The sequence below is a fragment of the Onychostruthus taczanowskii genome, unplaced genomic scaffold (assembly GCF_017590055.1).
Source record: "Onychostruthus taczanowskii isolate IOZ18803 unplaced genomic scaffold, ASM1759005v1 scaffold30, whole genome shotgun sequence".
Classification (NCBI taxonomy): domain Eukaryota; kingdom Metazoa; phylum Chordata; class Aves; order Passeriformes; family Passeridae; genus Onychostruthus; species Onychostruthus taczanowskii.
The window spans coordinates 7,719,984-7,735,576 of record NW_024500350.1 but is presented as its reverse complement, the minus strand read 5'-3'; the positions used below and the strand labels follow the sequence as shown (position 1 = coordinate 7,735,576).

The window sequence follows — 15,593 nt, the reverse complement described above, 5'->3', positions numbered from 1 at the left end:
CCTCCCAAATCCCCCAAGAGCAGTTTCTGTCTGCAGGAGCTCATCCCCGTGCTGGAGGTGAGCACACAAAAGCCAAATCTGTTTTCCTGCAGATCTTTGCTGCTTCCTGAGGATTTTTTTTCCTGTCAAGGAGAAATTTGTCATGAAATCAATTTCCTCAGGCAGGATTGCAGGAACTCGGGAGTGTGCAGAGGGACTGCTGGAAAAAACCTGTGCCAGGGAATTTGCTTCTAACAGGAGAAAGATTTGGGGATGTGTTGGAGGAGGAGGAGGAGGAAGGTGTGTGGTGAGCAGTGCCTGCACCTTGGCTGGCTGATTTGGGCAGGAAAAGGGAATCTGGTGCACAATTAACTGGGAACCAACTGGATTTCTCTGCCAGTCCCTGGCTGGGTGATTTTCTCCTGCATCAGGAGTCCCAGCGCTGTGTTTCCAGCAGGTGGGATGGATGTTCCCTGCACCCTTGGCTGATTTTTCTGGCTGCCAGTCGTGGTTTTGCTCTGGCTGAGCTGTTTTCCAGCTGGGATGTGAAGGCTGCGCTCCAGGGATGCTGTTCCAGTGGGAATATCTCCTGTGGGTGCAGCTCCCAGTGCCCCATCCCACAGCCCTGACATTGTTTTAGAATCCCTTGTGGGTAAAATTTGAAATATTTGATCAAAAGTTGTCGTTAAGGCTGGAAAATCGAGCCTGGGGAATGGCAAACCCTGGATTTTCACTGCATTTTTTGCTTGGATCTTGGGAAGCTCACGTGGCATTGGCACTGCGGGATCCTGAGGCACCTCCCCTGTGCCCCTGGCACGGACAGGGCACAGCTGCTGCTCCCCTCCCATCCAAAACAAAGCTGGGTCAGGGCAGCCGGGCCTGACTGTTCCAGGGAATAACTTGGCTGCTTGCAGGCAAAAAAAATCCCTGTGAGTCTGACTCAGACTGAAAGCTGGGGATGAAACAGGGATGGGTTTTCTGCACAAAAGCACGTGGAGTTTTTCTTTTCCAGGGCAGGCAGCTCCTGTCCCTGTGTTTGGAATGCAGAGGGGTCTGGGGTGACAATTCCCATCCATGTTCCCATCACAGGGCAAACCCTGGAGCTAGCAGCATTCCCAGATGTGCCTTTTTCCATGGAAAAACCCTGCCAGAGGCTGCTCCTCCCAAGGCCAGGAGGGTTCAAATCAGTGCAGCCAAGCTGGAGTGAAATGCCATAAATTCCTTGGAGCAGATGGGAAATGAAGGGCTGGGAGTTTGGGAAGCGGATTGAGGAGTTTTGTTAAGCCAGGGGGGTCTGGGCACCAGCTCCCCATTGGATACAGAGAATTTGGGGAGCTCAGAAGCACTGGAAGCAGATTTTTGGCCGCGCTCTGCCTTGGGATGGAGCCGAGTGTGGATTTTTTGGGGTTACAGCAGAGGGGTTTGGGGGGTTTGTCACATGGGATCCCTGTGACAAAAACCTGGGGATCCTGGGCTGGGATCTGCACCTGGGAGCTTCTCCCTGAGCCCTGCGCTGCTGGGGCAGGAGGGGTCCCCTCTGCCCGAGGCTTTGCTGCTCCTGCAGGCTGCCTGTGCCTGAGGGAGCTCAGAGGGCATTCCAGATGGGACTCCTCAAGTGCTTTTGGTGCTGTTTGGTTTTCTTATTCTTGACGTAGCTAGAAGGGTGAGTCCAGCTCACTTCTTTATAGCCCAGTTTAGACGGTTACAAGGATTTTAGTTACAAGACTTTTTAAGGATTTATTGACTAACCAAACACTGCTAACAAGGATATTTATGGTTTAGACTTAATTTTAAAATATTTTGACCGATAGATTTATGCATTTTGCTTAAAATGCATTTTTACAGTGTAGGCTTTCTTAGCTAGTTATGTTATGACATACAAACTTACAGTACTGCGTTCTGAACTTCCTGTTTATTTTTGTAATTACTTTTATTTTTTCTATATCTTAAACTCTAAAACTTAAAACTTTCTTTTACTTAACATAAGTAAAATGTTAAGTATAGTATATATATTTATATATATAAGTATGTATAAAAAGATAAGTATATATAAATATAAATATAAAAATATGTAATATATAAATATGTAACATATATTTTGTATGTTATATTTTATATATTATACTTTTATTATATATTTATATTTATATAATATATAAATATCTATTAGACTGTAATAAATATATATATTAAATAGCTCCCAGATTACTATAATATATATTATATATTATATATTATTGTAATGTATTCTATGTTAAATGGAATATATTACAATATATACTGTAATATATATATAAATCTACATTCAATATATATTTATAAATCTACATTCTCACTTCTGGTACCTAAGTTTAGAGGCCTTTTCTAAGGTCTCAGATCAAATCTTGTATTTAATTTTAAGCTTTAATTTACAGCCCCAAAGTTCTAAAGATTCTTTACTTTTCCAGTTGGACCAGGTTTGCTCCAGGGCTGATCCTGGCTCTCTGTGGATGCAGGGAAGGGGGAAATTCAGTTTTATGATGGAGCAGAGTTAACTTGGGGAGCCCAGCTCAGCCTGCTCTGGGTTCCCATGGACCATCCTCAATTCCCTCCATGAAATCCCTGTTGGGACAGAGGGGAAAGGAGCAGGAGTGAGCAGGGAAGCGATGGAAACAGAAATCTTCCCCCCCCGGACGATGCTGGGGATGTTTCCTCCAGCCCAGCACAAAGGTTGCCATTCATGCTCCCTATGCTGGGAATGCTGGCCTTGTTTGGATCTGCTGTGCCCACGGATTGTTTCCTGTCCAGCTCTGGTGGATCAGACAGCAGAGAAGCTTCAGGCTGACAGGCAGACTTTGAGCAGGGCTTGGAAAATATTATTCCATGGGACAGCCTGTGCCTCCCACGCTGTGTCTCTCAGGCTGGGGAAAAAAAAAAAAGAAAAAGAAAAAGAAAAGGTTTGATTAATGTAGGGAGATTGAAACCAGGCAAAAATGTTATCCTGTGTTTTCTGGGGATGAATGGAAATCATTGTGGCAGAGCACGCTGTGGGGTTTTCCCTCTCACTCACAGGATCTGGCTCTGCTGGGGATGGATCCAGAGGAGCTCAGGGAGAGCTAAGATCCACAGGTGGGGCTGGATCCACCTCTGTCAGACCCCAGGAACACCTCCAGGAAAATCCCCCCAGAGCTGGGATCCCTCCCCACCTTTCCTGGACCCCAGAGAAAGGGAGCAGAGCAAAGCCCAGCCCCGGGCACAAACCAGGGGGGAAGATGCTCATTAAACACCTTTTAATTAGCCTGGCCTGGGGGGAGATGTTCATTAGGGAGCTGGGAGGTGCCTCAGGGCTTTTGGAGGGGGGGTGGCCCCGGGGGTGCTGCCAGCTCAGCTCTGGGAGGTTTGGAGAGCCCAGAGGGAGGAGAGAGGCTCTGAGCTGCACCTGGGCTGCAGCACCTCGGCCGGAGAGAGGGAGGGAAATCCATCCCTGGTTATCAGACATCCCTGGGTTATCAGACATCCCTGGGTTTATCAGACATCCCTGGTTTGGCACACATCTCTGGTTTTGGGATTAAACCCTGGTTTTAGCACACATCCCTGCTTTATCAGGCATCTCTGGTTTAGTACACATCCCTGGGTTATCATATCCCTTTTTTTATCACACATCCCTGGGTTTATCAGACATCCCAGGGTTATCACATATCCCTGATTTTGGCATTAATCCCTGGTTTATCACACATCCCTGGTTTTATCACACAACCCTGGTTTTATTACACATCTTTATTTTGGCATTAATCCCTGGGTTATCACACATCCCTCTTTTTATCACACATTATTATTTTTACCCCCATCCCTGTTTTTACCCTCATCCCTATTTTTACCTCCATCCCTATTTTTATCTCTATATTCAGCTGGGCTTTGGTTCCCTGTGGGTTCTTTCTAGGAAGGAAAATCATGTTTGTTAACCTCCCTCATCTTCCTTCCCTTACTTTTATTTTCTGTAAGGAATGGGGCCGTGTGATCCAGGCACTAAATCACTAAAATCCACCCCTTCAACCACTCCCCCACCCCAACATGTCCCTTACACTCAGATTTCATGGCACACCAAACGATTTTCAATGTGAAATGTGTTCCCACTTTCAATATCCAGACAAAAAGGAGAGGATTGATGTTTTCTGCATGGAGCCATAAACGTTAAATGGGAATTCTTATATGTGCAGCACAGTCCCAGCCCTGCTTTTAGACCACCCAGCTTCTGTGGGTGTCTAATTAAAAAAAAAAAAAAAATTAATAACCTTTAGGAAGTTCTGTATGTCCCTGCAGCTCCAGCCCTACCCCAGATCAATGCAGCCACCTCGTTAAATCCCACTTTATTTAGGGCTGGTCGTCTATGAATATGTAAAAATTGAAATTATTTGCAGGCTGATGCTGTTTAAAATAGAATTAACGAAGCCTCACATGAGGATTGTCTTAAGGTATTTAAAAATAGGGGGGTAGGGGCTTAACTGGAACCTCCTGGTGCTGCCAGGGAAGGATGGCCTTGCTTTTCTGCTGGAAAAGGGAGGAATTCCTGTCAGGAATCAGCTCTGGTGAGGGAGGAGCTCTCTCCATCCCCACAGACTTTGCTTTTTAGCAAAGCTAAACTAGAACTGTGTTACCAAGTTTGCTTTTTTGGGTTGGTGCAGATCTCTTGTAGCAGTTTGGGGGCATTCCTTGATCTTCAACCAGCTGGAGAAGGGAATATTTGGGAATATTCTGCTGTTGATCCCTTTCCTTGGGCAGGATTTTAGCCCAGTAACCAGCATGGGGGTGGCCCTGGGAAGGGGCTTCTGGTGTTTTATCAACATTTCTGATTGGGCTGGGCTGGATGGGGCTTGGAGCAGCCTGGGGTTGTGGAAGGTGCCACAATTCCCTGCCCATGGAACTGGATGACTTTTGGGGTTCTTCCCAACCATTCTGTGATTTTCTGCAAGAATTTGTGAACTTTTAATCTTGGTAAACCACAGCTGAGCAAGTATAAATGTGTCTGTGCCCTGGATCTTTTTCCTGAGTGCTGTGGGAGCAGGACCAGGGCAGTTCCACCTCCTGCAAAGGAATTTTCCAGGAAGCAGCTCCAGGGCTTCATCTTCTGCTCAATTTCACATTGGAAATCATTTGATTGGCCATGAAATCTCAGTGTAAGGGACGTGCTGGGGTGGGGGAATGGTTGAAGGGGTGGATTTTAGGGATTTATTGCCTGGATCACACGTTCCTTACAGAAAATAAAAGGGGAGGAGGATGAGGGAGGTTAACAAACCTGATCTGCAGCCCTGCAGAGCCGGGGCCTGGCTGGATCCTGAGCTCCCAGGCCAAGTTCCTGCACTTGGAGAAGGTGCTGAGGCTCCCTGAGCTTTTCCTGCTGCTCTGAGAGGTCAGAGCACAGCAGAAGGAGCTCCTGAAGTGTGGCTTTGTGCTTCCCACCCCAGGCAGAGCTGAACCTTCACCCTGAGCCTGAGGCTGACTCAGAAACCAAACAGTCCCTGAAATAGCCAGGCAGATAAGGAGCAAGGCTGGAAAAGTGCAGAGAATCAGCAGTCCCTAAACAGTGGGATCCATCCCTGGGGTCTGGCCTGGATTCCCTGCCCTGACAGGGAGTGAACTCCACTTTGGGTCTCCTGTTGCCCACCCAGGCCAGCAGGGAGGTTTTGAACTGGGCTGGGACCTCTGCAGGGCTGGGCTGGGCTCTTCTCCCCAGTGACAAGTGACAGGACAGGAGGAAATCACCTCAGGTTGCACCAGGGGAGGTTGAGGCTGGATACTGGGAAAATTCCATCCTGGAAAGGGTGCCCAGCCCTGGCACAGCTGCCCAGGGCAGTGGTGGAGTCCCTGTCCCTGGAGGGGTTAACAGCTGATGTGTGCATGTGGCACCTGGGGACACCAGCGGTGGCCTTGGCAGTGCTGGGGGAACAGCTGGATCTGGTGATCTGCAGGGTCTTTTCCTTAAAACAATTCCCTGATTCTGAGTTCCTGGGATGGCTTTCTCCCCAAAATCCACCCCTGGGGGAGGTGAGGGATGAAGGCACCCAGGGGATGTGTTTTCCATGGAAGGGATGGTGCAGGAGCAGCTGAAGGACGTGGTGATGGCCAGGGCAGCACCTGGGGCTCACCACGTGAAGCCTTGGGAAGGCTGAGCTGGAGCAGAGGCTGGACAGAGCTACAGAATAAAGCAGGGATTTATTCAAAGGATCTCCTCCATGCATCCACCTTGGGCAGCACAAGAGCCCAGCCAGGGCTGCACCCAAGATGAACCAAAATGGTCCCAAAATGCACGAGCGCTCACGGGGTCTCTCCCTGGGATCAGCTCTGCTCCATGTGCAGATTGCAGTTCATTGTCCAATTCCAGCTTTAGCCCATCCAGTCCCATCCTGCTTGTTTTTCTCTCTCCAGCCCACGGTGTTTGTGCTCTTGGGGCTGAGATTTGGATCATTTGTCCTTGGTGCCCAGCTGGAGCAGGAATTGTTTTGTCTCCCTGCTCTGTGCAGAGAGCTCACCATGCCCTGATGTGAACCCAGACCCACACACTAAAGCAGCACAGAACCTGAAACATGGAAAAGCTGAACCTGAGGCATCACTGGCCAGGGCAGCACCTGAATCCTGCTGGGGCTGGAGAAGGTTTCTGATCTTTGGGATCCAGGGTGGGAATAAGGAGCTGAGGCTGGCTGGAGAGGGCTCTGGGCTGAGCTGACCCTGATGGGATTTGTGTGGGGAAAAGTGGAGAATTCCTGAATTCACTGCAGCTGAATTCCTGCTGCACTCAGAGGGGAGAGCAGGTTTTACAGCTTTGAACCGAGCTCCTGTGCCTTGGGGAGAAATTGAGGGTGAAATTTCCTAAAATCCTTGAGGTTTGCAGCGTGCAGGGCAGGGGGAGCAGGGCTGGCACGGGGCCAGGCTGCAGCTGGGACACGGAGCTGCCAGCACCAGGGATGGGCTGGGAATGGGGACAGAGGGGTGGAAAGGGAAGTGGAAGTGGCTCCTGAGGAGCAGTGCTGGGATGGAGAGTGGCAGGAGGGCAGGTGGTGTTCCAGATGTGATGGCCACACTCAGAGACCCAGCAGGGGCTTCTCAGGGAAGGAATTCTTCCCTGGGAGGAAAAAATTCTTCCCTGGGAGGTTGGGGATGCTCTGGGATGGAATTCCCAGAGCAGCTGTGGCTGCCCCTGGATTCACCTGGGCAGTACAAGAGCCCAGCCGGGGCTACACCCAAGATGGATGATGGGTCACGAGTTTTCACACTTTGATTTTTGGTCCATTTCCACACTGGGGTTCATTGTCCACTTCCAGCTCCAGGTTCTGCAGTCCCATCCTCCCAGTTTGCTCTCCTCAATTCCCTGCTGTTTGCACTTTTTGGGCCTTTTGGGCCTTTTTGTTGTTTGCACTTTTTGGGCTGAAGCTGCAGCGGTGTCCTTGGTTCTGGGGCTGGAAAAGGATTGTTCTGTGTGCCTGAGCTGTGAGGAGAGCTGCTGACACTTTATATGGAGTTCAGAGTTATACACCAATGCAGTGCAGAGTCTGGGAAATAGAACAGCTAAAATTTAAGGCATCGGGGACATCTGGGTGACACTGGGGCTGGTTCTTCCTGCGCTGCTGGAGCAGGAGGCTGAGGAGCAGAGGGAAGGAGCGGGGTTGAACAGGGGGAAGGAGCAGCTGCGTGGAACAGGGTTGAACAGGTAGGGCAGGTCTGGGGAAAGGGCCCCGTGAGCTCCTTCCCACCTGCAGCCCTGATCAAACACCTCGGCGGGCGGCCCGGGGGCAGCCGTGATGTAATCGCGGCAACCCCAAACAATCGGGCCTTTCACGGCCCGATAACAATCCCAACAGTATGGAAGGGCTGCCATGCAAGAATACACATGCACATTCTCCACTGCGGGGAACTGAAAGCCCGAGTGAAAAGGGGCTTGTTAAGAATATGTAGCCTGCTTTCATAATCACTCCGTCAAAGAATAGGCCCTTGAAAACAAGGCTTTAGGCTTATAGAAGGCTTTCTGTGCCTTGACCTTGCAAATATGCAGAGATGCCAACTCTTTTTTTTGCAAGTGAACTTGGAGTGTCGCAGCGTGGTGCCGGAGCAGTTGGCAGGAGAGGGGGTAGGAGGTCCAGCCCGGGATGTTCCCGGGGGACACGGAGCTGTTCCGTGGGGGAGCCCCACAGGAGGGCTTTATGGATTTATCTTTTCTTCCCAAAAACTGGGCTCTGCTGCATGGCAGGATGAGCCAGGGCCAGGGCAGAGCTCACCTGTGGGTGACACAGGTACTGGGGCACTGCTGGGGGACGTGGCTGTCCCATGGCTGTCCCCAGCCTGATTTTACAGATGGGGAAGTTGAAGCAGAGCTGGGAAAGGCAGCACATCCCGTGTGTGTTGCGTGCTTGATGCTTCCAAGGACACTGAGGCTTGGAGGAGCCACCCAAGTGACATTTTTGTGCTGGTGACAGAGCCACCAGTGGGACACTGGCGCATCCCCAGGCAGAGCCTGGTGTGATTTTCCCTGGATGTGCCTCTGTGAGACCAGCTGAGGTTTGTAGGTTGGGGATGAGCCGCAGGTTGTCCAGCTGGACACAGCTGCCCCATCTCCAGAATCCCAGGATCACCGAGGTTGGAAAAGATCTCGAGGATCACCAAATCCAACCTGTGCCTGACCCCCACCTTGTCACCAGCCCAGAGCACTGGGTGCCACACCCTTGGGCACCTCCAGGGGTGGCAAAAATCGGACCAGATGGGATCTGGCTCCATCATCTCTCTACTCCTTACCCCGCCTTTCTTCTCCTCTCTTTGGAGACCCCAAACCCCTCACCCCATGGATTTTCTTGTTGGCTCATGCTTGTGTCTTGTATTTGGGGGTTCCCAGACGAAGGAAGGAATGATGAATCTGACTCCATGATCTCAGAAGGCTGGTTTATTATTTTATGATCTATATTATATTAAAGAATACTATACTAAACTATATTAAAGAATACAGAAAGGATACAGACCGAAGGCTAAAAAGATAATAATGAAAAACTCGTGTCTCTCTCCAGAGTCCAACACAGCTTGGCTGTGGTTGGTCATTAAGTCAAAAACAATTCACATGAAACCAATGGAACAATCGCCTGTGGGTAAACAGTCTCCAAACACATTCCAAAGGAGCAAAACACAGGAGAAGCAAATCAGATAATTCTTGTTTTCCTTTTTCTCCGAGGCTTCTCAGCTTCCCAGGAGGGAAATCCTGGCAAAGGGATTTTTCCTGACAATATGACGGTGACACCCGTGTCCCTCTGCCCCGTGTCCCTGTGCCACCCGAGGCTCCCCGGGCCAGGCCATGTCTCTGTGCCTGTTTTACAGTGTATTCCCTTGCAGCCGGGGGAAGCCTTCCAAGAATCCCCACCTATTTCTGTCAAAAGGCGCCTTTGTTCCCCTGGACACAATGCGGCTTTGATTGCTCCTGCTCGCCCCGGGGCTGCGGGAAGGTGTGAGCTGTGCAGGGATGGCCCGGGGATGGAGTGTCCCTTGGGACAGCAGTATCCCTCAGGATGGAGTATCCCTTGGGACAGGAGTATCCGTGGGATGGGATATCCCTTGGGATAGAGTATCCCTTGGGATGGAGTATCCCTGGGATGGGAATATCCTTTGGGAGGGAGTATCCCCTGGGATGGAGTATCCCCTGGGATGGAGTATCCCTTGGGATGGGATATCCCTTGGGGTGGAGTATCCCTGGGGATGGAGTATCCCTGGGATGGGATATCCCTTGGGTGGGGAGTATCCCTTGGGATGGAGTATCCCTGGGGATGGAATATCCCTGGAATGGGAATATCCCTTGGGATGGAGTATCCCTTGGGACTGGAGTATCCCTTGGCATGGAGTATCCCTTGGGATGGAATATCCCTTAGGATGGGTTTATTTGGAGCACTGGAGGTGAATCCCCTTTTATTCTCCTGGCCAGAACAGGGGTGGCCCCTGGGATGGTGACCAGAGCAAGGCAGACAGGAAGGTTTAGGTGTTCCCACACTGGCATGGAGCTCTCCTGGTGTTCCCAGGCTGGCACAGAGCTCTTGGTTTCGGGAAGCCCAGATAGGTTGTCCTGGGGTTATTCCTGGTTTTGGGGAGCCTAATTATGGGGAGTTCTGGGTTTTGGGGAGCCCACATGGATTGTCCCGGGGCTGTTCCTAGTTTTGGGGTTATTCCTGGTTTTGGGGAGCCCACATGGATTGTCCTGGGGTTATTCCTGGTTTTGGGGAGCCCACATGGATTGTCCTGGGGTTATTCCTGGTTTTGGGGAGCCCACATGGATTGTCCTGGGGTTATTCCTGGTTTTGGGGAGCCCACATGGATTGTCCTGGGGGTGTGTGGGAAGGAGGGCAGGAGGAGAGCAGGGACACAGCCCTGTTGGGTTTCTCCTGGATCTCCCCCCAGTTCCATCCCTTCCTCCTGCCCCTCGGGGGTCAGTGTGGGGGTCCCTATTCCCGGTGGGATCGGGATGGGGGAATTATGGGGAGTTCTGGGTTTTGGGGAGCCCACATGGATTGTCCCGGGGCTGTTCCTAGTTTTGGGGTTATTCCTGGTTTTGGGGAGCCCACATGGATTGTCCTGGGGGTGTGTGGGAAGGAGGGCAGGAGGAGAGCAGGGACACAGCCCTGTTGGGTTTCTCCTGGATCTCCCCCCAGTTCCATCCCTTCCTCCTGCCCCTCGGGGGTCAGTGTGGGGGTCCCTATTCCCGGTGGGATCGGGATGGGGGGGAGCTCCCCACCCTTCCCACACAGACCCCTCCATTCACAGCTCCCTCCCTGTTAATTTGTTGTGGCCAGGAGCAGCAATAGCTGCTTTGTGCTGAGCGAGGGAAGGAGGAAAAAAAACCCCGAGCCCAGACAGCGGCTCCAGTGTTTTCCAGCAGGGATGGTTTTCCCCCTCCGTCCTCCCTCTCTTTGCCTGGAATAATGTTTGTGATTGTAATGGCCTGTCCTGCTCAGGGAAACCCGGAGCCTCTCCCACTTCCCCTCCCCTCTTCTGTAAACCCTGGGAGAAGTTTAAACAACCCGGAGAGGTTTTTCTCACCGGGCTTATTTTACTCATAGGAAACGAGGGGGTGAAAAAAGGGAGCTGGCAGCTGTGGCAGAGCAGGAACTGAGCTTGGGAGAGGCTCTGGGATCCCTCTGGAGATCCCTCAGAGCCCAACCCCCACTGCTGGAGCCCCCCAGGGTGGTCCCACTCTTGGTGTCCCCCAGTGCCACCAACACAGCCCAGCAGAGCTGGAAAAGGCTCCAGTGTGGAACCGGGATGTGTGGGGAGCCCTGAAACAAACAGGAGCCCTGTTTGGTGCCTGAAACATTCCCCAAAATCCCAAACCCCTGCAGAGCTGGAAGGGTGGGAGGTGGATGTGCCAGCCATGCACAGCTCCAGCAGGGACCCAACAGGAGCTGCTCAGGGAAGGAATTCTTCCCTGTGAGGCCAAAATCCTTCCCTGAGACGGTGGGAGGCCCTGGAATAGAATTCCCAGAGCAGCTGGGGCTGCCCCTGGATCCCTGGAAGTGTCCAAGACCAGGCTGGACAGGGCTTGGAGCCACCTGGGATAGCTGGAGGTGGAATGGCATGAATTTTAAAATCCCTTCCCACCCAAACCATTCCAGGATTCTGGGATTCCATGACCAATGGACAGCCCTGCTCTCCCCTGCCCTGAGTTTGACCCTGGAAGTCCAAGTGTTCCCTTTCCATGGGATGCAAGAGGGGGAAAAGAGAGAAAGCAAAGCCCTGTGGTGTTGGGGCCCCTCTGGCAAAGCCCCCAGGAGGAGGAGCCTCAGCCCTCCCTCAAACCTGGGCTGCTCCAGGTGCCCAGGACTGGGAATGCTGCAGCTCCCAGGCATCCTTGGGCTGGAATCCCTCCAGGGGCCTCCCAGGACCAGTCTCTTCTCCTCCATCTGCTCCCTGCTGCTCCATGGGCTGGTGGTGGAGCTGATGGAAGCTCTGGAGCTGTTGGAGGATGGAATTTGCTGGGATCCTGTTAAATTTGGGCAGCGGGGTCGAGAGAACTTCCCCTGAATCCTTAGTCATGTCCCTTTTTCCCTGCTCCCAGCAGCCTATCCCAGGCTGAACTTTGCCCTTAACAAAACCAAATTTATATATTTGTGCTTTTTTTAGGAACTTAGCCATTGGGATTGGGATCCAGAACTTCCCAGAGGGCCTGGCTGTCAGCCTGCCCCTGCGCGGCGCTGGATTTTCCACGTGGAAAGCCTTCTGGTGAGCTCTCCCTGTGCTCCAGGGACAGGAGCTTTCTCCAGCCCCTCCTGCCTCTGATCCCCCCACACCCATGTGCAGCTCCATCAGGGAGATGCCCTTTGGATGGGATTGCTCTGGATCTGCTGTGTTCCCTCTGGTGCTGGGAGTGCTGCAGCTCTCCAGCTCTATCCTGCTCCTTCCACACCCTCCAAGCTCAAATCCCAGCCCCTGGATCCCAGGGGATGCATCCCTGATCCCAGCAATCACCACATCCCAGGGGATGCATCCCTGATCCCAGCAATCACCACATCCCAGGGGAGGAATCCCTGATCCTGACACATCACCACATCCCATTTCAGTGCCTGTGCTAAGCTCCAGATCCTGCACTGCCTTTATTATTATTATTATTATTATTATTATTATTATTATTATTATTAAATTTTTCTGTCACTTCATTTTTCTTTCCCTTCAGGCTGGATTTCAACCCCACTTCTATTTTTGCCCCTTTTCCCTGAGGTGCAAAAGCCAAGGGCACAAACCCTGGGAGCAGGAGCTGCGTTCCTGCCCTGCTCTGGGTGATGGATGGAGGGCAGGGGAGGCTCCCAAACTTCTCCAGAGTTTTGTTTTCCTTTCCTCCCACCCACCTCCTTAAGTGCTGGGACTTGCAGCAGGATTGTTGCTCCTGGGAAGGGATTTCCCATGGTCCAGAGAGGTGGGAACAATCCTAGAGGGAAAGAAAAGGAGTGGGAAGAACGTGGCTTTGTCCTGCTTGAGGCTGGGGCCAGGTGTCTTCTTTGGGACTGAGTTGTGCTGATTGGAAATGTTCCCTCTGCCTGGGAGCAGGATCCCCAAATCCCACAGAGTTGTTGGGGGCAGGAATTAGATCCTGCCTGGAAAACTCAGCTGGGTTAGGTCAAACCCTTCCCCTTTACCACAATCCAGGTGCTGTGGCTGGGCGTGGCCGGTGTCCGACTCCTCCAGGCACTGGGAACAGGGGCACAGCGGGGATGGGGCGCTGTGAGCCCCGTGATCCCTTTGGGATGGCTGTGCCAGCCCTGCTCCAGGTCTGCAGGGAGGTTTTGGCTGTTTTTCTGGCAGGTATGGGCAGCTGAGTGGGATGGTGGAGCCCCTGGCCGGGGTTTTGGGCGCCTTTGCCGTGCTGCTGGCAGAGCCGCTCCTGCCCTACGCGCTGGGATTTGCTGCCGGAGCCATGGTCTATGTGGTGATGGACGACATCATTCCCGAGGCACAGACCAGGTGAGACCCCCCTGACCTGTGGGGGTGGTCCCAGTTACCCCTGGGAACAAGGAGTGTCCATGGGAAGGGGGAGTTTGGGAGCAGAGGGGATATAAACACCCAGGCAAGGCCTGCGAAGTGGAGAGGGCTCTGATCCTTGGCTGGATGGAGGGGCTGGGAATCCTTCCGGGAGCAAACTGAGAGAAAAGGGGAAAGTTATCCCATGGCTGGAGATGGAGTTTGGGATCCTGGGGGGGTCAGGATGCAGCCAAGGGATTGCTGTGCTCCCTCCCCATGCCAGGGAATGACCCCCGTGGGCAGGGGGGGCTCGGGAGCATCGGGGCTGGGATGGGACACGAGCGGCATTCCCTCCTCCAACATTCCCCTCTCCCTGCAGTGGCAACGGGAAGTTGGCATCCTGGACCTCCATCCTGGGGTTTGTGGTGATGATGTCCCTGGATGTGGGGCTGGGGTAGGGCAGAGCTGCGTTCCCAGGAGGAGACAGCAGAGCCCCGCGCCGCGGGATCGGGAGCCGGCCACGCCTTGGCCCCGGACTGGATCTGTACATAGATTTTTGGGATCTGGTTTGGTGTTGATTTCCTCTGATTTTGTATCTCCCCCTCCCCTCCGAGTTCCTGGCGATGGTTTCCAAGCACAAATATGGGTGGGTCCTCCCAGATCCTGGTTTGGTTTTCCTCTTGGAAGGGGCATTGGATGACGCTGGGCTGGTTTCTCCAAGGAAAGGCATTTGGGATTTTGATCCTCTCTGCTCTGTCAGAGGTTGGGAATTCCCTGTCCCATGTGGAGGCTGGTCTGAGGTCTAGAAATGGAGTCAGCTCCTTATGGAGTGTGGAATTGCACCCTTTTTTGGGAAGGTTGAAGGCATGAGGACTGTGATAAGCCATGGGATCACAGGTCTTCCACATCCTGCTGCTCCTCGGGAACGCTGCAGGGAATTGCTTTGGATGCATGGAGATAGACCAGGCAAATAAAGATGAATTTTTTGGGATCTCTGCAAGAGGGAAATGTCATTTTTTTCCTGAATTTGTCTCAGAGGGGCACTGCTCCATTGTGCTATGTCCAATGCTCCGGGGTTTTCTATGGGAAAAACACCAGGAAAGGAGGATTTGAGTGTTTTCCATGCAATTCCATGTGGAGCTGCCTGGCCTTCCCAAGGGATTCTGGATTTCAGCTGCTTCTGGCAGTGGTCAGAACTCCCTGAAGGGCCAAGCCAGGGTTATCCTGCTCACCCTTCACCTGCAGGAAGGGCAGGAGCTGAGCCAGCAGCAGAGCAATCCGGGATGAATGAATGAGTTAATTAATCCCTCAGAATGAATCAATTATCCCACCTGGAGAGCCACAACCATGCATGGACATTTCTGCCTCTTCTCCTGATGCTTCCCAAGCGTTTCTTGTGGAATGGCTCTTCCTGAGCGCTGAGGATCGAGGCAGGCTGAGGAGTGAATCCGTCCCTGTGCCCAGGGAGGAGGGAATTGCCAGGCTTGGGAGGATGCTGCAAATCCCAGCTCCCCCTCGCTCTGACCTCCAGCACAAAGGGCTTCCCTAAACCCTCCTGTGGGAACAGCTGGGTCACCTGGCTGCCTCCTGCTGCTCTGTCCCTCTGGAAGTGGGGCTGGGATATCCCAGACCCACCTCCGGTCCCGCCAGAGCCAAAGGGAACAGGTTGGAATAAACTGAGCTCTCCATTTGGCTTGGTCCTTGTTTTTTGGATGGATTTCCTTTGTGTGTCCCTCTGGATGATCCCAAGCTCCTGTTTGCCGATGGGTTTGACCTTTTAACTGTGATTGCTTTCAATAAATGGGAAATGGAGTTTGCACGGAGTTGTTTTGGTGCCATAAATCCGGATTTGCTCCTCCTCCCTCCACGCTGTTGGGTTTCCTTCCTCCAGCCTCGTTGTTCCTGGCTTTCCAAGGTCCTGCCTCTTGGCTGGGAAGGCTTCCTTGGAGATGGGAAAAGATGGGGAAAAGCCAAGGAGAGGCAGTTTCACCCTGGGCGTGCACCCTGGGGCTGAGCTGGGTCCCTCCAGGCACGAAGGAAATTTGGAAAATTTGGGAATTCAGCCTTTAGCAGGATAAGCAGGGGGTGCTTTTGAAAAGGTGACAGCTGTCCCTGCATCCCAGGGCAGGAGAGGGAAGGGATCTGCCACAGCTGGGCATCAGAGC

The 15,593-nt window shown here is 52.4% G+C and overlaps 1 protein-coding gene across 1 annotated transcript in view; it reads left to right on the top strand.

Annotated features, from left to right (window-relative positions):
* Nucleotides 1-14,425, top strand: part of SLC39A11 (solute carrier family 39 member 11) — a 71,994-nt gene extending 57,569 nt beyond the window's left edge. The window contains exons 8-10 of the mRNA XM_041409551.1: nucleotides 12,097-12,195; nucleotides 13,273-13,431; nucleotides 13,808-14,425. Of these exons, the coding sequence (XP_041265485.1) occupies nucleotides 12,097-12,195; nucleotides 13,273-13,431; nucleotides 13,808-13,886 (337 nt within the window). The 3' untranslated portion in view covers nucleotides 13,887-14,425. The remainder of the gene's footprint in view (nucleotides 1-12,096; nucleotides 12,196-13,272; nucleotides 13,432-13,807) is intronic.
* The last annotated feature ends 1,168 nt before the right edge of the window (nucleotides 14,426-15,593 follow it).